At 43.5% G+C, this 23,919-nt stretch overlaps 2 protein-coding genes across 3 annotated transcripts in view; one reads left to right on the top strand and one right to left on the bottom strand.

Moving 5' to 3' along the window:
- Positions 1-998, top strand: part of MEP1B (meprin A subunit beta) — a 29,083-nt gene extending 28,085 nt beyond the window's left edge. The window contains exon 15 of the mRNA XM_044294707.1: positions 907-998. Within this exon, the coding sequence (XP_044150642.1) occupies positions 907-921 (15 nt within the window). The 3' untranslated portion in view covers positions 922-998. The remainder of the gene's footprint in view (positions 1-906) is intronic.
- A 15,284-nt stretch (positions 999-16,282) lies between these two features.
- Positions 16,283-23,919, bottom strand: part of LOC122938418 (maternal DNA replication licensing factor mcm3) — a 36,994-nt gene continuing 29,357 nt past the window's right edge. For both annotated transcript variants that reach the window (XM_044293909.1, XM_044293910.1), the window contains 4 exons: positions 22,870-22,943; positions 22,690-22,772; positions 18,382-18,466; positions 16,283-16,508 (listed from right to left, as the gene is read on the bottom strand). In XM_044293909.1, the coding sequence (XP_044149844.1) occupies positions 16,310-16,508; positions 18,382-18,466; positions 22,690-22,772; positions 22,870-22,943 (441 nt within the window). In that variant the 3' untranslated portion in view covers positions 16,283-16,309. The remainder of the gene's footprint in view (positions 16,509-18,381; positions 18,467-22,689; positions 22,773-22,869; positions 22,944-23,919) is intronic.

Raw genomic sequence — 23,919 nt, 5'->3', positions numbered from 1 at the left:
GTGCTAGAAAACTGGTGTAGCTGAAATAAGATCAAATTCTGTACATTTAAAATAGTATAGGTTTAAAGTTTCCCGCTCTGCAAGTTCCATCTCTGCCATTTTTCCTTAAGCTCAGCACCAGAGTGGGTGGAGACTAGCTGCTATGTAGTCTCCAATGCACAGCGCACATAGGAAAGAGGATATCCTACTCTTCTCAGTTTCTGTAGCACTGCCTAGGAAGCAGCAGCAGGAAACACATTATATAGCAGTACAGCTGTGAATCAAGTTCTGAGGCAAGATAGAGCAGCTTCCAGACAGATACTGCAACAGCGTCTCTGTGTCTCCTTGCCTTGTCTTATCTAGAAGAGGAGTCTGATAAGTGGAGAAAGAGGTATTTTTCTCTAAGATATACTGCAAAGCTGGTCTTTGCTTGTCCTATTGATTTATGAAAAGAAATAGTACAATAGTAAGGCTAGTATTACGCGGGTGCTAAAATGTTCTGGCAGGCTGTTATGGCAAAGGAACAGCCTGTTGGAGTACATTGTATACAGCATAGCTAGATGCTACCTTTCCTTGCCGGAGCCCATTGACTATAATGGGACTTTTGGGTATCCGGCCTGTTTCTGGCATTAGTGCTGGAAATTCAAGCAGTATTTGTCTGGCCTAATCTTGGCACTAATGCCGGAAACAGGTTGGGTGCCCGCTAGTTCCCATTATAGTCAATGGGGCCTGGCGGTGCAGCGGCAGTTTCTGGCTGTGATGAACTCCAGCAAGCTGTTCCTCTGCCGGAACATTTTAGCGCTGGTGTGAAACAAGGTTTAATCTAAGGCTCTAAAACATAATGATGTTCTTGACACATAATACTTGTAGGATGCACATAGTGCAAATATCTTGTACTGACTATTTCTATTACTTTCTCTCATACAGAAATCCCAGTTTTGAACAAAGGATCGGAATCATAACAGTCCCACTTTGCTGCATCCTTAGTTCATCAATAAAATAAACATTAGAATCATAAATGTCTCCCATGCTTATTCATGTACCAGTAGTTTTTAAAATATTGTTCTTGACTACATCAGCCATAAAATTCATCCATGGCCAAGAGAAGGTCTACAAATAAGCAGATAACGAGGACTCAGTTAAAATGCAGTATTTGCACAGGTTTTCTAAGGCTATGCTCACATCTTCGATAGGAGTTCCATAAAGGATTCTGTTTTGATGGGGAAAAATTTGCACTACATATTACATTAAAAATGATAGATCCCTCTCCAGCAGTCTGTCTGCCAGTCCTCTGGAGACCGTTCACTTGCAGGAGAAAGAGCATTTTCCTTCTGTGAACTCTTGTTCTGGAGTTGGCCAGGGATGGGTATAATCAAGGTCCTTTTATAACCTATTTTTTTTTTCCCCCACTCTCCAACGCCCTTGACACGATTTTCTAAAAGAACAGATTTTGATGTCATGGTTGCATATATTGTCTTTGTTCATTTCTTTGTTTCAGATTATACGGTAACTATGAATAGATATGTAACAAGACATTGATAGATTCATGGTTGTACAATAATAAGGCCACACATGCAGGAGTCTGCACAACAATGTCCTGGGGTCACATTACTGCTGGGACCACGTCACCTGTTCGTGGCCAGTTGGGTACCACATGTTGGAGGCAATATATAAAACCATTTAGAAATAAAAATCCTCTAAATCCCTGAAATACCATACAGCAATTTGGAAGCCTATGGTGTCCTATTACAATAATGTGCATGATACTGAAAGTCTACTATAGTACATAATATGTACCACAAATACCAGTCATTTAGTGCATAAATAACAGTGAAGCGGCCATCACTTTTTCAGATTTTCCCAGTCCTCCTCCAGCCTGCAAATGGATGTTTAATAGGCAGAACCTTAAAAGGGTTGGTCACTATATATTACTTGCTGCACATGTATTGGAAACAGCACATGCATGCAGCTAGTAATAGGCACTATTAAACAGCTGGTGCAGATGTCTGATGGTTTAATATGCCCAATTTATGTTTACATGCAGGTCTGCTTAAGCCGAGTTCACACTTTAGTTATTTGGTCATCTATTTTCATTTGTTATTGACAGCCAAAACAAGGTGTCAAAAACACAGAACAGGTGCATATCTTGTCCTTATACCTGATCTCTGTAGACTTCATGGCTGGTTTTGGGTCACATTAACTGATCAATAATTTAAGTGTGAACTCACCCTTACTTGTTCCAGGTGCTGCTCTCTCAAAGACTGCTGGAGGGTCATGTGACCACTCCTGTCCTTCAGCAACATCCATTCTTTTACACTGGGAACAGATAGGTATGAGCAGTGAATTGAGATCCCTAGGAGCTGTACAAAACCAAATGCAGTTAGCGCCCTCTAGTGGCAACTGCCGAGTTTTACTGCTTAGTGAAGTCAAGGTAATCTGGTGGTAACAGATTATGTTGCTGATGCACCAATTAAGAGGCTATAAAATGAAAATTTGAATTTAATTTAGATTAATAAAATAAAATGAAATAAGCACTTTAGCATAAACTACCATAAAATCAAGGAATGTGCTAAAGTAACCCATGGCCACCATAAAAGTTAAGATATCTCTCTCATCTTATCTATAAGATAAGAGAGATATAGAGGAGGAGATAAGAGATATAGATGAGATGATACGAGAGATAGAGGACATTATGAGAGATGATATATAGATAGAGATATACAGTTGCAAGAAAAAGTATGTGAACCCTTTGGAATGATACGGATTTCTGCACAAATTGGTCATAAAAATGTGATCTGATCTTAATTTAAGTCACAACAATAGACAATCACAGTCTGCTTAAACTAATAACACACAAATAATTAAATGTTACCATGTTTTTATTGAACACACCATGTAAACATTCACAGTGCAGGTGGGAAAAGTATGTGAACCACTAGACTAATGACATCTCCAAGAGCTAATTGGAGTCAGGTGTCAGCCAACTGGAGTCCAATCAATGAGATGAGATTGGAGGTGTAGGTTACAGCTGCCCTGCCCTATAAAAAAAAAAAAAAAAAAAAAAAACACACCAGTTCTGGGTTTGCTTTTCACAAGAAGCATTGCCTGATGTGAATGATGCCTTGCACAAAAGAGCTTTCAGAAGACCTACGCTTAAGAATTGTTGACTTGCATAAAGCTGGAAAGGGTTATAAAAGTATCTCCAAAAGCCTTGCTGTTCAGTCCCCGGTAGGACAAATTGTCTATAAATGGAGAAAGTTCAGCACTGCTGCTAATCTCCCTAGGAGTGGCCATCCTGTAAAGATGACTGCAAGAACACAGCGCAGACTGCTCAATGAGGTGAAGAATCCTAGAGTGTCAGCTAAAGACTTACAAAAGTCTCTGGCATATGCCGACATCCCTGTTGGCGAATATACGATACGTAAAGCACTAAACAAGAATGGATTTCAAGGGAGGATACCACAGAGGAAGCCACTGCCGTCCAAAAAAAAATCATTGCAGTTGGCACAAGAGCACCTGGATGTTCCACAGCAGTACTGGCAAAATATTCTGTGGACAGTTGAAACCAAAGTTGAGTTATTTGGAAGAAACACACAACACTATGGCTGGTTTCACATGGTCGTTGCGGGTGCGTTGCAGGAACATGCAAGATTTTTCCACGCGAGTGCAAGACATTGTAATGCGTTTTGCACACGTGTGAGAAAAATCGGCATGTTTGGTACCCAAACCCGAACTTCTTCACAGAAGTTCGGGCTTGGGATCAGTGCTCTGTAGATTGTATTATTTTCCCTTATAACATGGTTATAAGGGAAAATAATAGCATTCTGAATACAGAATGTATAGTACAATAGCGCTGGAGGGGTTACATTTTTATTTTATTTTATTTAAACTCCCCTAAATCCAGTTGCTCGCGTTGCTGGCATCTCTTCTGTCTTTCTTTGCTGATTGCAGTCAAAGGACCTGTGGTGACGGCACTCCAGTCATCACATGGTCCATCACATGATCTTTTACCATGGTGATGGATCATGTGATGACCAGAGTGACATCACCACAGGTCCTTTGACTGCAATCAGCAAAGAAAGACAGAAAAGGTGCCAGCTGTGCAAGCAAGTGCATTAAGGAGAGTTAAATTATTATTATTTTTTAACCCCTCAAGCACTATGTTATAAGGGAAAATAATAAAATTATCGGGTCTCCATCCGGATCGTCTCCTTGCAACCGAGCGTGAAAATCGCACCGCATCCGCACTTGCTTGCGGATGCTTGCGATTTTCACGCAGCCCCATTCACTTCTATGGGGCCTGCATTGCGTGGAAAATGCACAATATAGAACATGATGCGATTTTTACGCAACGCACAAGTGATGCGTGAAAATCACAGCTCATGTGAACAGCCCCATAGAAATGAATGGGTCAGGATTCAGTGCGGGTGCAATGCGTTCAACTCACTCATTGCACTCGCCCGTGTGAAAGGGGCCTATGTGTGGAGAAAAAGAGGCACGGCACACCAACATCAAAACCTCATCCCAACTGTGAAGTATGGTGGTCGGGGCATCATGGTTTGGGGCTGCTTTGCTGCGTCAGGGCCTGGACAGATTGCCATCATCGAAGGAAAAATGAATTCCCAAGTTTATAAAGACATTTTGCAGGAGAACTTAAGGCCATCTGTCCACCAGCTAAAGCTCAACAGAAGATGGGTGTTGCAACAGGACAACGACCCAAAGCATAGAAGTAAATCAACAACAGAATGGCTTAAACAGAAGAAAATACGCCTTCTGGAGTGGCCCAGAGTCCTGACCTTAACCCGATTGAGATGCTGTGGCATGACCTCAAGAAAGCGATTTACACCAGACATCCCAAGAATATTGCTGAACTGAAACAGTTCTGTAAAGAGGAATGGTCAAGACTTACTCCTGACCGTTGTGCACGTCTGATCTGCAACTACAGGAAACGTTTGGTTGACGTTATTGCTGCCAAAGGAGGTTCAACCAGTTATTAAATCTAAGGGTTCACATACTTTTTTCACCTGCACTGTGAATGTTTTTATTGAACACACCATGTAAAGATGGTAACATTTAATTATTTGTGTTATTCGTTTAAGCAGACTGTGATTGTCTATTGTTGTGACTTAGATGAAAATCAGATCACATTTTATGACCAATTTGTGCAGAAATCCATATCATGCCAAAGGGTTCACATACTTTTTCTTACAACTGTATATAGAGATAGAGAGATCGAGAGATATAAAAGGGCAGCACTCCAAAAATAAAAAATAAATGTATTCACCCATGTGGTACAGCGACATTTCAGCTCAATAGAGCCTCTCAAGCTCGAGAAAGGCTCGATTTGTTGAGCTGAAACGTCGCTATACCACATGGGTGAATAAAAGTTATTTCATTTTTATTTTTGGAGTGCTGCACTTTTTTCCATTTGTATTTTGGGTAATTGCTTATGCTCGGTGGGCTTGGCACCCGCTGCTGTAGCTTTTTTGTCAGTGCTGCCATTTTTGGAATATACAGTGGATATAAAAAGTCTACACACCCCTGTTAAAATGTCAGGTTTCTATGATGTAAAAAAATTGGAAAAAAGTTCTGAAATGATTTATCTTTGTCTATCTTTAATGTGACCTATAAACTGTACAACTCAATTGAAAAACAAACTAAAATCTTAGGTAGAGGGAATAAAAAATATGCAACAATTATTTTATTTTTATAAGTGTGCACACCCTTAAACTAATACTTTGTTGAAGCAACTTTTGATTTTATTACAGCACTCAGACTCAGTCTTTTTTGGGTATATCAGCATGGCACATTTTGACTTGGCAAGATTTGCCCACTCTTCTTTGCAAAGACACTCCAAATCTGTCAGATTGCGAGGGCATCTCCTGTGCACAGCCCTCTTCAGATCACCCCACAGAATTTCAATAAGATTCAGGTGTGGGCTCTGGCTGGGCCATTCCAAAACTTTAATCTTCTGGTGAAGCCATTCCCTTGTTGATTTGGATGTATGCTTTAGGTCATTGTCATGCTGAAAGTAAAGTTCCTCTTCATGTTCAGCTTTCTAGCAGAAGCCTGAAGGTTTTGTGCCAATATTGACTGGTATTTAGAACTGTTCATAATTCCCTCTAGCTTAACTAAGGACCCAGTTCCAGCTGAAGAAAACAGCCCCAAAGCATGATGCCGCCACCATGCTTCACTGTGGGTATGGTGTTCTTTTGGCGATGTGCAGTGTTGTTTTTGTGCCAAACATATCTTTTGGAATTATGGCCAAAAAGTTCAACCTTGGTTTCATCAGACCAGTGTAAGAGGCAGCCCTGATCATCCAGCAACATTTCCAACACATATATATATAGCAGACTGTCATGTTTCCCTCCAGCCACCAGAGGCCACTGTGGCTGAGTAGGACAGTGAGAGGAGTTGTTTCCAGAGGACAAGGAGTTAAGTGTTTTTCCCGGGCTGAGCAGAGAGCCTGGGCTGAAGGTGTCTGAGTACACAGGAAGAAGGACGCTGTGCACTGAGAGGGAGATCCACAGGGAAGATTAGAGTGATTGCTCCCTGCCTGCTGACACAGTATCTGGGACATTAGAGTGTGTTTGCTCTCTGACTGAGCTGATGTGTCCTGGTGTAGAAGAGAGACTGCTGTAGTGTGAGGCACTTACCAGAGGAACTGTGAGTGAATTCCAGGCCCTGCCTGATTACACGTCCAGAGCTGCTGATTATCTCTAACCAGAGTTACAGAGACTACAAAGAGAGGCCAGAGCTGAGCCACGCTGAAGCAAGCAAGCAAGCAAGCAACCAGATCGGGACCCAGACTGTACCTGCCTGCATGTGCGGACACCGAACTGTGAGTGCACTGATGCTAACCTGAGCTAGGGCATAGTGGAATAGGATTTAGTTTAGTGCACCGTAGAGGTGCACCCCGGGTAGCGGGGACAGATAGGACTACCTAGAAGAGAGTAGCCTGCTATTGTCTGTACTTGTGTTTGTGATTCATTTGTGTTCTTTATGCAAACTTCCATTATCTTTATTGTGAATTCCCAAGCTGTTCATATTGTAAATCTGCTTCTCCGGCAGTTAGAGTTCTCTTTTAATAAAGCCGGTTTCTACTTCAGCCTCCTTGTCTGCTGCACTGTACTTGAGTCCTGCTCTACGGTCTCTTCCTCTGCTGACCGTTACAAGTGGCGCTGCGAGCAGGGTACAGTCACAGAGATGGAGGCGGCTGAAGGCAATGTGCATGATGTTAATGTGAGTACCTCAGGCAATGGTGGAACCCTTGCAAGGGCCCTTCCTATTGGCACGTTGTTCAACTTGCTACCCAAATTTGATGGCCAGAACATGACCCTGTCAGACTGGGTGACAAGGTTACAGAGTGCTGTTAGGATTTACAATGTCAGCCCAGAACTACAAGTAGAAATTGCTTTGGCCGCTCTCGAGGGTGAGGCCCGAAGAAATGTTCTCCTACAACCAGAAGCCACGCGCAATACATTGCAAGAGATGGTGAGATTCCTGGAACAAATATATGGGGAAACAGCCAGTGCAGGGCACCTCCGGGCGAAGTTTTTTTACCGGATTCAACGGGAAGACGAAGGTGTCTCTCAGTACGCTACAGCCCTACAGGAAGTGTTGGCCGAGGTACAAAAAAAAGAGGCAGATGGGGTTACTGGCATGGGACCCATAGACCGGATACTGCGGGAACAATTTATTCTGGGGCTCTACAGCAATCCCCTGAAACAGGCTCTGCGGGAACGAGTCAGAGTAGACCCTACCCTAACCTTTCGACAAATTTTGGCAGAGGCCGTGACGCGAAACAAAGAAGACGGCTATGCTTCTGGAGTAATACGGACCCAGACCGTTACACCCCCCGGGGTTACAAGAAATGAGGAAGCCCTGGTCAGAGTGGTACAAGACTTGCAGAGCTCCCTGAGTGCCATGCACGAAAAGTTGACACACCTGGAGAAACGGATAGAGTCGCGCCATACTACTGAGGCTGCCTATCCAGCCCGACAACAAACCTATCAGGCGACTCCGTGGGTTCCTACACCCGAATGCCCTTATGCTAGTTTACCATACCATCAAGCCCCTCATTACCCTTCAGTGGGGCCATCCAGCCAAGCTCTGAGGGCACCTCCCACTCGCAGGCTAAAAGTGGGCCGTCAAGGGGCACAGTGTTGGCGGTGTGGAGATCTAGGACATTTCGCCAGAGAGTGTCGGAATAATCCAGCTGGACGCCAAGAGCCGCCGTTAAACTACCGACCCCTGCAGTAGTGGGGCGTACTGCAGGGGAGGTGGAGAGCCAAGTTACCCAGCAAAGCTCCGAACACCTGGTCGCGGGGTGCCCCACTATACGAGCTGAGTTCGAAGGTGTTCCTGTCGACTGCTTAGTGGATACTGGGTCTCAGGTGACAACTATGCCCGAGTCATTCTTCTACCGTTACTTTCAAGCGCTGGCCAAGCCAGAACGAGAGACACTGGTCCGGGTTACAGCGGCTAACCAACAACAGATTCCTGTCACAGGGGTCGTGTGGATGAATGTACGGCTGTGTGGACAGGAAGTGGGGCGGAAAGGTATCTTGTTGGTCCCAGAAACGTTCAAAGAAGATGTGCCGGTGATAATGGGCATGAATATCCTGCGAGAATTGGATCAGATCATGTTCACCAAACGGGGGCCGGGTTACTGGAAACAAGCCACCCCGCACAAACCTACCCAGAAAGCATTTCAACGGCTAATCCGTTTTTGTGGAACACAGAAAAGTGTACCAGCACACCAGGCGGTGGGAACGATCCGAGCGCCAGGAAAGGCTACCTTCACCCTTCCCCCTGGTCGGGAGACCGTGCTGACGTTACCCGTGGGAACTTTCCGTAATCTTGAAGGCATGGAGGTGTTCGTTGAACCAACAGGCCTAGGAGAGCTGGGTCAGGACGTCCTGGTGGCCCGGACACTGGGAGTGGTCCAGAATGGACGAGTACCCATAAGAGCTGTGAATGTGGGATATCTAGAAGTTCCCTTGACGCCAGGGGTGGAACTGGCTCGTGTGTACCTACATCAGGGAGAAATCCTGGGTCAGAGAGAAGTGACTCTAGCTCCGGTAGGGGATGCTGGTTGGACCCTGGCAGTTACTGCCAGTGCAGAAGAGGCGCCGACCCCAGAATGGAATGGGGGAACCATCTTGGATCAAATGGAGATAGATGTTAAGGCTCTCAGTTTAGACCAACAGCGAGCAGTTGAAACCATGCTGTGGGAGAATCGGGCTGCGTTTGCCCGCCACGCCGATGACTTTGGCTGCACGAATGCTATCACACATGAGATACCGACGGGGGACACTCCACCAATTCGGGAGAGATATCGACAGATTCCGCCCAAGTTGTACCAGGAAGTGAAGACGCTATTGAAACAGATGATAGATTCCGGAGTGGTGCGAGGAAGCCAGAGCCCTTGGGCAGCCCCAGTGGTGCTTGTCAAGAAGAAGGACGGCACTATTCGATTTTGTGTGGATTACCGGCGGTTGAATGCTTGCACTGCGCGAGACTCATATCCTCTGCCACGCATCGAGGAGTCTCTGACGGCTCTAGGACGAGCCAAATACTTCTCCACCCTGGATCTAGCAAGTGAGTACTGGCAAGTACCAGTGGCTGAGCAGGACAAGGCAAAGACAGCATTCATACTCCCCATGGGGTTATTTGAATTCAACAGGATGCCATTCGGACTGACTAATGCCCCTGGAACCTTCCAGCGGCTGATGGAGAGATGCCTGGGAGACCTGAATTTTGAAGCCACTCTGATATACCTAGACGATATCATCGTATACTCTGCTACTTTTCAAGAACACTTGAATCGGCTAGGGCAGGTACTCGAGCGACTGCGATCCCATGGCCTGAAGGTAAAGCCAAAGAAGTGTCATCTCTTCAAGAGGGAGATCGAGTACCTGGGCCATAGGGTGTCCCAAGACGGAGTGCTACCGTCCCAAGACAAAGTGGCTGCAATACGACAATGGCTAGTGCCGAGAACACTGCGTGAGTTGAAGGCCTTCCTGGGACTGACTGGGTACTACCGGCGGTTCATCAAAGACTACGCAAAAATAGCGGGCCCTCTGAATGAGTTGTTGAGAGGAACGGCTGGGCAACCCAAGGGCCAAAGTATCCCCTGGGGACAGAAACAGGAAGAGGCCTTCCAGGCCCTGAAAGAAGCCCTGACATCGGCCCCCATCTTGGCTTATGCCGATTTTGATAAACCATTCATCTTAGCTACTGATGGCAGCCTCTACGGACTTGGGGCAGTACTGTCGCAGGTACAGGATGGACATGAGAGAGTGATCGCTTATGCCAGTAGATCCTTGCGAGATACGGAGCGAAACCCCCATAACTACAGTTCCTTCCGGCTGGAACTCCTTGCCCTGGTGTGGGCTATGACGGAGAAATTTGCAGGATATCTGACAGGAGCTAAGATCTTCGTACGGACGGATAACAATCCCCTGGCCCATCTGGGTACGGCCAAGTTGGGAGCCCTGGAGCAACGCTGGGCGGCTCGCCTCGCAAAGTATGACTTCTCAATTCGCTACCGCTCCGCTACAGAGAACACTAATGCTGATGGTCTCTCTCGAGGGTTACTTTTGAAACTCCAGTAGGGGATATGGATGAACAAAAGGAAGAAGATGAAACTCCTGACTTCCGCAAGTTCGCTCCCCCAACAGTCGCGGCCCAGACAAGTGGGGAGGCCCGTAAGCTACCCAAAGCATTGGGGAGAACTAATGAAGAATGGGGCAGATTGCAAGATGAAGACATTGGACTGCAGCAAATGAAAAGCTGGGTAACCCAGTGCAGGAAACCCAACAAAGAAGAAAGGACTGATCTGGATGCCGAGATGAAGTCCGTTCTACATCAATGGGACAGACTGGAAGTGCATGGAGCTGTTTTGTTCCGCAAGTGGCAACAGCCTGCCGACCTAGAGGCGAGGTGGCAGGTAGTGATACCCAGAAGAATGGCACGGGAGATAGCCAAAGAGGCTCATGAGTTTGGAGCTCACTTCGGGCCAGTCAAGACATACCAGTGGCTGCAGCGTTATGTGTATTGTCCGCGACTGGAGGCCACAGTTGAAGAAGTTTGCCGACAGTGTCGAGTGTGTGAACTCACGAAGAGTACAGAACAGAGAGCACCCCTACAGTCCATCCAGACCACAGAACCGCTGGAAGTGTTGATGATAGACTATCTTCTTGTGGGACAATCGTCAAGAGGTCCACAGTATTGCCTGGTCATGATCGACCACTTCTCCAAGTTTGCAGTAGTCACCCCAACTCGGGACCAGACGGCCGAGTCCGCTGCACGAGCCATTTGTCAAGACTTCATTCGGGTCTATGGGTGTCCAAAGCGGATCCATTCAGATCAAGGGGCGTGCTTTCAAGGAAAAGTGATGGAAGAGCTACATCGACTGTACGGCATTGAAAAATCCAGGACAACTCCTTATCATCCCCAAGGAAACGGAGCCTGTGAGCGCTTTAACCGCACATTGCTGCAAATGCTGAGGACACTAGAGGAAGACAAGAGGGCACACTGGCCTGACTACCTGCCAGAATTAGTCTGGGCTTACAATAATCGTGTCCACACCACCACCGGTTACACCCCATACATGTTACTGTTCGGTAGGGCTGGTCGAGAGATCGTGGAATTAAACCTAGAACAGCCAGAAGACCTAATAGAGCGATCAACCACCTCATGGGTGAAAGAACACCGTCGGCGTCTCCAGACCATTCGCCGGTTGGCAGGTCAGCGGTTACAGGAGAGAGCTCATACAGACCGTCCTCCAGTTCAGGAGGTTCCATTGCAGCCTGGGGATCGGGTACTGGTACGAGAGAAACGTCCCAGAGGCAAGTTGAGTGAGCGTTGGGAAGTACAGCCGTATAAAGTGATCAAGAGAGTGTACCCTAATGGTCCGGTCTACGAAGTGCAGGTTGAGAATGAGGAATTTGCTTCACGGACTCTACATAGGAATATGTTACGGCCATGCCGGTCCAAAGATCCCGCACCTGTTCAGAGGACACCTCCTCCTGCCCCATACTCAGAACTTGTTATCTCTGATGGAGATTATGGTGAAGACTGGTGGACTGCTCCCAGCACTGAAGAAGCCTCCCAGGTTACAGGTGATGAAGGCACTGTCACAGAACCATTGCCAGCCCGTAATGGAGAGGGGCCCTCGGACACAACCGAACCTCCTATTGTGGTGGATGAATCCAGACTGGCAGTTCCTAGTGGAGAGAGTCAGGTCGTAACAGATAGCCAGGACCTCCGGAGATCCAGTAGGCTTACTGCAGGGGTTCCACCAAACAGGTACGCTGCTGATGAGTTCATTTGGTCCACCTGTATGCATTGTGGACAATGTTGTACTGCTGTATAAAAAGTTACATTAACCATTATTTCTATGGACTATATAGCAAGGCCGAGGACGGCCACCTTTAAGTGGGGAGGCATGTAAGAGGCAGCCCTGATCATCCAGCAACATTTCCAACACATATATATATAGCAGACTGTCATGTTTCCCTCCAGCCACCAGAGGCCACTGTGGCTGAGTAGGACAGTGAGAGGAGTTGTTTCCAGAGGACAAGGAGTTAAGTGTTTTTCCCGGGCTGAGCAGAGAGCCTGGGCTGAAGGTGTCTGAGTACACAGGAAGAAGGACGCTGTGCACTGAGAGGGAGATCCACAGGGAAGATTAGAGTGATTGCTCCCTGCCTGCTGACACAGTATCTGGGACATTAGAGTGTGTTTGCTCTCTGACTGAGCTGATGTGTCCTGGTGTAGAAGAGAGACTGCTGTAGTGTGAGGCACTTACCAGAGGAACTGTGAGTGAATTCCAGGCCCTGCCTGATTACACGTCCAGAGCTGCTGATTATCTCTAACCAGAGTTACAGAGACTACAAAGAGAGGCCAGAGCTGAGCCACGCTGAAGCAAGCAAGCAACCAGATCGGGACCCAGACTGTACCTGCCTGCATGTGCGGACACCGAACTGTGAGTGCACTGATGCTAACCTGAGCTAGGGCATAGTGGAATAGGATTTAGTTTAGTGCACCGTAGAGGTGCACCCCGGGTAGCGGGGACAGATAGGACTACCTAGAAGAGAGTAGCCTGCTATTGTCTGTACTTGTGTTTGTGATTCATTTGTGTTCTTTATGCAAACTTCCATTATCTTTATTGTGAATTCCCAAGCTGTTCATATTGTAAATCTGCTTCTCCGGCAGTTAGAGTTCTCTTTTAATAAAGCCGGTTTCTACTTCAGCCTCCTTGTCTGCTGCACTGTACTGGAGTCCTGCTCTACGGTCTCTTCCTCTGCTGACCGTTACACCAGAACACCCTTTCCCACATGCATGGGAGACTTCAGATGTGTGTTTTTTTATGTAGCCTGGCTTGGATGTTTTCTTCGTAAGAAAAGGCTTTAGTCTTGCCACTACCTCATAGCACAGACATATGAAGAATATGGGAGATGGTTGTCACATGTACCACACAGCCAGTACTTGCCAGATATTCCTGAAGCTCCTTTAATGTTGCTGTAAGCCTCTTGGTAGCCTTCCAGACCAGTTTTCTATTCGTCTTTATCAATTTAAGGGATGTCCAGTTCTTGGTAATGTCACTGTTGTGCCATATTTTCTCCACTTGATGATGGCTGTCTTCACTGTGTTCCATGGTATATCTAATGCCTTGGAAATTCTTTTGTACCCTTCTCCTGACTGATACCTTTTAACAATGAGATCCCTCTGATGCTTTGGAAGCTCTCTGTGGACCATGGCTTTTGCTGTGGGATGTGACCAAGAAAGTTTCAGGAAAGACCAACTAGAGCAGCTGAACTTTATTTGGGGTTAATTAGAGGCACTTTAAATGATGGCCGGTGTATGCCGACTCCTATTTAACATGATTTTGAATGTGATTGCTTAATTCTGAACACAGCTACATCCCCAGTTATACGAAGGTGTGCACACTTATGCAACCACACCATTTTAGTTTTTGTTTTCTTCCCTCCACCTAAAAGATTTGTTTGTTTTTCAATTAAATGGTACAGTTTATAGGTCACATTAAAAAAAGGTGGAAAAAGTTCTGAAATGATTTATCTTTGTCTCATTTTTTTTACAGCACAGAAACATGACATTTTAAAGAGGACCTTTCACCGATTATTACAATGTGAACCAAGTATACAGACATGTAGAGCGGCGCCCGGGGATCTCCCTGCACTTATTATGCCTGGACGCCGCTCCATTCTCCTGCTATTCCCTCCGATATCTCCGGCCACTAAGTTATAGTAGGCGGAGTCTTCCCTTGTTCTGCTCCAGCGCTGGCCAATCACAGTGCAGAGCTCACAGCCTGGGAGGTTATTTTCTCCCAAGCTGTGAGCTCTGCAATGCGATTGGCCAGCGCTACAGAAGAACAAGGGCAGACTCCGCCTACTCTAACTTAGTGAGCGGAGATACCGGAGGGAATAGCAGGAGAACGGAGCTGCGCCCAGGGATAATAGTAAGTGCCGTGATATCCCTGGGCGCTGCTCTACATGTCTGTATACTTAGTTCACAGTGTAATAATCAGTGAAAGGTCCTCTTTAAACAGGGGTGACTTTATATTGTGTGTGTGTGTGTGTGTGTGTGTGTGTGTGTGTGTGTGTGTGTGTGTGTGTGTGTGTGTGTGTGTGTGTGTGTGTGTGTGTGTGTGTGTGTGTGTTATATATTACACACACACAGGGTTTACATTCATGTTTTTTTTATGCAGATCAATAGCCAAAAACAGATTTGTCATTTGGTGACTTTTAAAACACCTGTAAAATGAGTTTGTGTGAGGTACTACCGTTTTCTATTGACTTCTACTGAAAGAGACCATCAAATCAAATGTTGTAACATGTCAGTTCAAATATTTTTCATCAGCTGCTGAACATTTTTTGTCAAGCACAAGGTGTGCACATGATAGCCGTCATGGCACATAACAGGTAAAATTTAGTGTTAGGAACCAGTCTAACTAGAGATTGCCTTGACGTGTGGCAGACTGGCTCAAATAATTTGGGACAAAACGATTTGCCAAGCATCTCTAACTTATTAGTATAGCATTTGCAATTATGATGCAATTTTGTACTTTATTTGGTTTGCAGTGAGCTGTTGCATTGCACTTTTTGTCTAACAAGGTGTGCACATTGTTGAGGTTTTTTCGCCTTTCCCATTGACTTAAAACATAATCAGTTTTCTTTTTAATTTGAGTGTTTATTATGCAGCGGAAAACGCCCATCTTCCACTGCTGAATCAGTGGCACATTTTGTCCATGAGAAACCCAGCCTGTAGGAGTCCGGTCCCACAGCCACATATCTTGCACTCACTGACAAAACAATGTACTGCTATGACATAGGCAAAGATGGTGAAGACAGGAGGACAGACGCTTACTAGATTTCCAGATATTGGAGAACTCAAAATTTTTATAGGTTGTTTAGCCAGTAGAAAAAAAAAAAAAAAAAAAAAAAGGCTCAGAATGTTTTTTAATTGAATTTTTTAAATATAATATTCATCTGGTTGATCACTCGTGCCTCTTATTGGTTCTCCTGATAGTCTCTACTTCCTACTCCCTCAACAATGTGGAAATGATAGCTCAGCAACTCACTGGCCACAGCAGGTAAAAGGCAGCAAAAGCCATGGGAAAAACCTCATGTATTACATGCCGTTTTTGCTATGGAAATGGCTGTGGATTTCACCCTCTCCATTGCAAAGGGTGAAATCTGCAGTAAAGTTGACATACTGCAGATTTCAAATACATATTTTAAACTACCAGTACAGCTATACAGAAGAAAAATCCACAGCAACACATGCAGAAAAAAAAAAAAAAGCTGAAAATGTATATTTATAATTAATACTGCAGATTTTCATTGCAGTTTTAACCCTTTGCAATCCAAAGAGTGAAATTTGTATTAAATCAGCAGAATCTCAAAAAAAGTCTGCAACAAAAAATGCACCATTTGGCGAGTTTTTTCCACTGCAGATTTCCAGGGTATCCACTGTGTTGACAAAAAGCTGTTAGGCTATGTTATGTCTTTGGCATATAGGGGAAGATAAGTGTGCAGACATTACGAGCCATTTGGAAGACTAACCACCGGAGGAAGGTCTTAGAAGAATTGATGTGGATCAGGAGCAGAAATGTGGTCGATTTTTGTTGTTTTGTCATGCATTTTAGAGCTTGTCAAATGAGTAGTAAACACAAAATACTTAATCAGCAGCATTCACATTTTATTAATACAAAATACATGAACAAACCAAATATATAAATTTACAAACAAAAATGTTTTATTAGTAACATGTTTTAAGAGACTTACACAAAATGTGAACTTGTTTAAATCAAGAAGACCACATCATCTGCCAACATGACTTGGTTGTCATTTTGCATGTAGTCCAGAGTTTCCTTTACTTCTGAAAGTTCAAATGGGTCATGATTTCCTTTATTGATTAGTTCAAGCAATTGAGTAACAGCAACAGACTGGGAGCGTGTTGCCTTAAATGCTTTTAATAGAGCGGCTTTAAATTCTTTTATCCTATATAAAAAAAAAAATTAAAAAAAAGTTAACGCACAGGATTTAAATATTGATTATTTATCCTCAGGATTGGTCAGCAATACTCGTGTCACCCCCCTCGATCAGCTATCTGAAGGGGCCTCAGCACTTAGAGAAGTGCTGCAGACTCTTTATACTCAACCAAGCACAGTGCTATACAATGTATAGTGGCTATGTTTGGTATGGCACCCCAATTGAATGGAAGTGTGCTGCACAATGGTCACGTGACCGATGAAAGTTATGTCGCAGCCTCTTCCTAGGCATGTGATGTATCAGTGCGCCACATGCTCTTCAAACAGCTGATCCACCATAGGTGCCCATAGTCAGACCCTCCATCAGAAAATGACCTATCCTCAGGAAAGGTGACAAGTAACCGTTAAACCCTGAAAAAAAAAAAAAAAAATTTAATCCCCTTAGTTCTAATTAGTATAATATTTGTCTGTAAGAGCAATTTATATAATACTGCATTTTGTATGCCAAGTTTATCTGGACCTTTAAGCTGATCAAGTAATTACTGTAACCAACATTGTCAGAACGACTCCTGTTCGGCAAGGTTAAAGTAGAAAAAAAAATTAAAAATATTTTAGTATGAGCGATTTAAATATCCCATTAAAAACACCATAGCAACATAAAAATTAATAAAATGCAAGAGATACACAGTGTAGTTCCAACATGTGGTGCCATTACTGCACATCAGTTAAAGGCCTTGCTCCGAAAGCCAAAAAGCGGGTTCTGCATAGCAAGTCAAAATTTTTGTACACGGGCAAAATTACTGGCCAAGCTAATTACTTTCATTCAGGACATTATCTGCCCACATAAAAAAGGTCTTTCAAATGAACATCAATATAATAATTTGGCCAGTAGTTACAACCAGAAATCTGCGCATGTGAAAGAAGGACCCTTACTGCATAATGAGTTCCATGTGCTACTCCATCTTTATTATTGTAAGTGAGGCATAGTCTAGAACAGTGTTTCCCAACCAGTGTGCCTCCAGCTGTTGCAAAACTACAACTCCCAGCATGCCCAGACAGCCTTTTCCCAACCAGTGTGCTGGAGGCACACTGGTTGGGAAACACTGTTCTAGAATACTTAGAACAGGGATGCCCAACCTGCAGCCAAGTGCTGCTTTTATTTCAAACAGCTGATCGGTGGGGGTGTCGGGAGTCAACCCACCGCCAATATTGAGGACCTATCCTGAGAACAGGTCATCAATATAAATAAAGCGGACAACCCCTTTAACTCTGCAAGGATGTTTCTGAATCTCCTTGGCAGCTGCATGGATATTGTGCATTGCTTCCTGCTCTGCTCCTGGGCATTCTGTATTGAAAAATTGACCATTTTTCCCCCTTTTATAAAAATTCCCCCCCCCCCCCGGTAAAAAAATAAATAAAAAAAATACAAAGATTCTAAAATAAGGATCACCTGGTCAGGAAGGGAATTAATTTTAGCCAATGCTATGTTATATAACACTGTATATCCATAAATATTTTCAATTCAGCCATCAAGGCTTTATTGATTATTCTTTTTGTTGAATGTTTCATGGACCATTGCATCAGGTTTGATATCCTTTGGTATAAGCTTACTTATTCTTCATTTCCTCCTCTCCTACACAAATTACATTTGGCATCAGTAAACTGAAATCAGACCCCGATTTTTTTAGGAACCATAATTTAAGACAATAGATATTAAAATGTGACATTGAGATCTTCAGGTCGCCATGTAACCCTAGCCTAAATGCTTTCAGTAACTATGGTTTGCAGATAAACATACTTTTCCTATTTATTTTGGCCATGAGGCACTACACACTAGCTCAGTGAAGAAAAAAAATATATATATATAAAAATAAGTCTCCTACCTCTTTTGACTCAATGATCTCTTGGTGTCGATCTCAACCTGACTTTCAGAAGTCTTCTTTGGAGTTCTCACTCTCTGAGAAAGAGCTATGGGGTGAAAAATAAACAAAATTAGAACTTTCTGGACGTCTTGTGATCAAGCCCCTCTAAAACCAAATATGCTTTTTGGATTGTAATAAAAAGGAATTTGTTGTTGAACGGGAACAGCCCTATAAAAACACAATAGTCCTTTAACCCCTTAAGGATCGGGCTCATTTTCAGCAAATCTGACCAGTGTCACTTTATTTGGTGATAACTTTACCAGGCCATTCTGAAAATAGTTTTTTCTTCACATATTGTACTTCATGGACACTGGTGAAATGGAGTAAAAAAAAAATAAAAAAAAAATAATAATAATAATTTTATTTATTAAAAAAAAATACAAAATGTGCAAAATTTCCAAGTTTCAAATTCTCTACTTCTATAATAACAGTTTTTGTAGGTATTAATATGTATTACTTTACATTTCCCATATGTCTTCATGTTAGGATCATTTTGGGAATTACATTTTATTTTTGGGGGATGTTACAAGGCTTAGAAGTAAATCTTAAAATTTCTCAGAAATTTTCAAAAACCAACTTTAAAAAAGGACCAGTTCAGGTCTGAAGTCACATTACATGATAGAAACCACACAAAAATGACCCCATTCTAGAAACTACACCCCTCAGGGCATTCAAAACTGATTTTACAAACGTTGTTAACCCTTTAGGTGTTTCACAAGAATTAATGGAAACTAGAGATACAATTTAAAAATTTCACTTTTTTGGCAGATTTTCCAGTTACAAAGCAAGGGTTAACAGCCAAACAAAACTCAATATTTATGTCACCGATTCTATAGTTTACAGAAACACCCCATATGTGGTCGTAAACTGCTGTACGGGCACACAAGGAAAGGAATGCCATATGGTTTTTGGAAGGCAGATTTTGCTAGACTGCTTTTTTTGGACACCATGTCCCATTTGAAGCCCCCCTGATGCACCCCTAGAAACTCCCAAAAAAGTGACCCCATTTTAGAAACTATCGGATAGGGTGGAAGTTTTGTTGGTACTAGTTTAGAGTACATATGATTTTTGGTTGCTCTATATTACACTTTTTGCGAGGCAAGGAACAAGAAATAGCTTTTTGGCACTTTCTTTTTTGTTATTTACAAAATTCATCTGACAGGTTAGATCATGTGGTGTTTTTATAGAGCAGGTTGTCACGGACGCGGCGATACCTAATATGTATACAATTTTTTTTATGTACGTTTTACACAATGATTGATTTTTATTTTATTTTTGTTTAAAAAATGAAAAGTCATGTTTTAGTGTCTCCATAGTCTAAGCCAGGCATGTCCAAACTGCAGCCCTCCAGCTTTTGCAAAACTACAACTCCCAGCATGCCTGGATAGCTTATAGATATTATTGCATGCTGGGAGTTTTGCAACAGCTGGAGGGCCGCAGTTTAGACATGCCTGGTCTAAGCCATAGTTTTTTTCAGTTTTTGGGCGGTTATCTTGGGTAGGGTATGATTTTTGCGGGATGAGATGACTGTTTGATTGGCACCATTTTGGGGTACATATGATGACTGATTGCTTGCTATTACACTTTGTGATGTAAGGTGACAAAAAAAAAAATGTTTATTTAGCACAGTTTTTATTTTTTTACGGTGTTCATCTGAGGGGTTAGGTCATGTGATATTATAGAGCTGGTCGATACGGACACGGCGATACCCAATATGTATACTTTTATTTATGAAAGTTTTACACAATATCATTTTTGAAAAAATTTTTAAAAAAATATATGTTTTAGGGTCTCCATAGTCTGAGACCCATAGTTGTTTATTTTGGGCCATTGTCTCATGGAGGGGCTCATTTTTTGTGGGATGAGGTGACTGTTTGATTGGTACCATTTTGGCGTACATGCGACTTTTTTGATCACTTATCTTTTTTTGGAAGTAAGGTGGGCAAAATTTCAATTTCATCATAGTTCTTACTTTTCCCGCATGGTGAACGCCATAAAAATAAAAAAAATAACATGACCGTTTTATAGATCAGGTCGTTACGGATAATATGGATACCCAATATGTGTAGTGTATTTTAATTTTTATTCAGTGATAAGTGTTTTTTTCATCTTTTTTTACATTTTTTTGATCCAGACCCACTTGGTTCTTGAAGATCCAGTGGGTCTGATGTCTGTATAATACAGTACACTATATAGTGTATTGTACTGTATTTTACTTACACTTTGAACAGATCTATGCCTTTAGCACAGATCTGTTCAGCACCATGGACAGCAGGATGCCTGAGAAGGCATCCTCTTGCCATGGGAACCTTCCCCGTCTGCCACAACTGAGCAGACGGTAAAGGAGGGGGGCTCCCTCCCTCTGACACCATCCTGACAGCAGCCCCCCAATGGGAGAGGGAGGGAGCTCCCTGACAGTTAACCTTTTCCATACAGCGGTCCATACGGACCACGGTATGGAAAGGGTTAAACGGCTGACATCACAGCACAGATGTCAGCCGTTTATATCAGAGTGTCAGCAATGTGCTGACACTTTGGTATACCCACTGGACGCCAATGAATATTCAAGGAGACGGGCGGGGGAAATCACACAAGGAGGCTGGCGGGGGATCGCGATCCCTCCTGCCGCAACACCTGCAACTTCCCCCTGCACCACCCGCCCCAAAACTACAGATTGCTGATACAGGGGGGGGGGGGTCACAGGACCCGCCTCGGCATTGACCCAAGGTGCCTGGCTGTGTGTAACAGCTGTGGTGACAGTTTAATGCCATGACGTGTATACTCGTCATGGAGCGCTAAGTAGCATTGCTCCATGACAAGTATACTCGTCATAGGTCGGGAACGTGTTAAATACTTAATATTTGTATACCAACTATACACACGCACACTCTACAAGAATGGAGGCTGCAGAATTATAAGCTGATAGCACCACCTCAAATGAACACACATTTTTATCTCAAAAGCTTGAGTAATGAAATCCAAACTTCTTCCAAATGGTTAGAGTCCATGAACTTGGTCCAACATGGTTTAAATAAAGAGGAATTCAAGCCCCTTTGATACATTGTATTGAGCAGGTAAGCATATTTATTATAGACTAGCTAAAGGACCCGGCTTCGCACAGGTATATTTAATCTATTTCATTTAATGTTTGTGCGGGTCGTTAAAAGATAACACTATCCACTATAACAGTGACATCCACAGCACCCTGCCCCCAAAACAGTGACCTCCACAGCCCCCCACCCCTCAACACTGACCCCCCCTGTGCCCTGTCCCTTAAAATTGGACCTCCACAGCAGCCCACCCCCTTAACTTTGACCGTTACAGCAGCCTTCCCCTTCAACAGTGACTTTCACAGCATACCACCCCCTTAACAGTGACCTCCACAGGCGCCCGCCCCCTTAACAGTGGCCTTTACTGGATCAGGGGCGTGTCCTTTTGAACAGCTCACTCTAAGACAGAGGGACTGTACTGGCTGAGTGTGATCTGCAGGGAGAAAGTCCCCCTCCTTCCCACCCCTGCAGCTGACAGAAGTTGATTTTTACTTCATTTTTTCAATCCCTGTCGGCTCAGGAGTGGGGGGGGGGGGGGGTGCCATGTCCTAACCAGATAAAACCCTGCCCCCAGGTACCTTAAGTCTTTTGAGGGTGGACACATTGTGGCAGGGGCAGTGTCTGAGCTCCTTCCTGCAAGAGTGACGCCTCTGTGCACCTTACTAGCTCATTTGCATACCAAATAAACTGGATTTTCAGAGGATAAACACATCTATTGCTGGAACAAAGGTGCATCTGGAAATAAGGTACTAAGTGCTATTAGGCCATGGCTTTACTTCAATAGAGATTATCCTGGTGACAGATTTCCTTTAAAGCTCTCCTACAGCAGTGAAGATAAATGTCTGGGTTGTTATGGAATCCTGGAGTAAAACTGTATGTGGAGGCTGGAGGACCTGCAAGCTTCTATTGGCTGATGCATTTTTTGGAAAACTCTCAGGAATGGTATGTGCTAGAGAGCCAGTCTAAAACCTTCCCGGACACCTGGTGTACCTGTGTGCCAAATTTCACGATTGTAAATGCGACGGTGCGGATTCCTTTAGCGGATAGTAATTAATTATATATATATTTTTTCATATTCATACACACACAGCTTTATATATTAGATAATTAGATACAAGTGGACCGATGATGGCCTGAAAACATTCTTGGTTTTCATGAGCAAAGCATGTTCATCAGTTTTACCATTTTAGTAATACAAGTATGTGAAGCATGTACTTACATTCATTCTGACTGACATCCTGGCTAAAAGCATAAGGATCCACTGAATCTTGAGTGTCAGATATTTTCTCTGCACGTCTTTTTCTGAAAAATCACATTGCAACAAAATTCATTCTTCATGGACTTTACAGACAGCCCTTGGCATCTTACAAAGAGAATAAGCAGTGCTTCACATATGTACCTTATTCCTTCTTGGCTTGGTGTCTCTTGACTTAAATCTGGATCTTTTTCCACTCTCTTTTCCTTTGGCAATACCTATGAAGTAATGTGTTAAGATGTAACCACTCTAGAAACGCATACATACTTTGCGAGTCAACAGTCATGCCTTAGATATTAAAACAGGTCTAATAGGACGGGGGTAAAATGTTACATGTTCTAGGATGGGAGCTCCAATAGAAGATAAGTTAGTGCAGCTATGCAATAATCTTAATAGCCAAATGTCCATGTTCATATGGTAAAATTTTCACATGGATTTTGGTGCAATTCCCGCACCAAAATCCATGTGCAATTAGTATTCCATGCATATTATTGGGGTTCTGCAACTGTTTACATATATTCAAGTGATATTCCACAAAGAATGCAAGAGGCATAATATTAAGCAGAAACTAAATTAGCCAGTGATTTTTAAATGACAAATAGGGCCAACACTGCCACACTAAACTGCAAATTCAAAAAGACTTCCTCATGACAGCACAACAGGAGGTTGTTCCCCTTTGACCTTCTTGGGGCAGGTCCCTCCGACCTCCACCCACCAGTGTTTTTCCAGATTACTACACCAGGATGGATGCAACCAATTTATTAAAATCATAAGAAAATCTTACATGCAATAATTACCTAGTAGTTAGTAAGAGGGAATCTCTGGAAACCAAATTACCAGTAAGTCTAATTCCTATTTTTCAGCTCATCCCTCATGACAGCACAACAGGAGATGTACCAAATTATAGTTTAGGGGAGGACCAAGTCCAAGGACAACATCTCAGATATTTATCAGTAGATAAAAATACCATTTCATAGAATCAGGAATAAACTTGAGACAGAAACTTTTGATTCTGCCAGAAAACTAGATCTTGACAGAATTTGTGAACCCAGTCATAACTCTGAAATGTCTGAATCTGCATCCTTGATCAGCAGACCTACCTCAGTTTATAGACTTAAATACTTAGAGGAGGAATAAATGGTCTTATTAGACATTGGCCATCAAAAAGATACCTTTACCTCTAAGCCTAGTCTA

The sequence above is a fragment of the Bufo gargarizans genome, chromosome 5 (assembly GCF_014858855.1).
Source record: "Bufo gargarizans isolate SCDJY-AF-19 chromosome 5, ASM1485885v1, whole genome shotgun sequence".
Classification (NCBI taxonomy): Eukaryota; Metazoa; Chordata; class Amphibia; order Anura; family Bufonidae; genus Bufo; species Bufo gargarizans.
The sequence above is the reverse complement of the archived record's forward strand: the minus strand, read 5'-3'. Positions and strand labels throughout refer to the sequence as shown.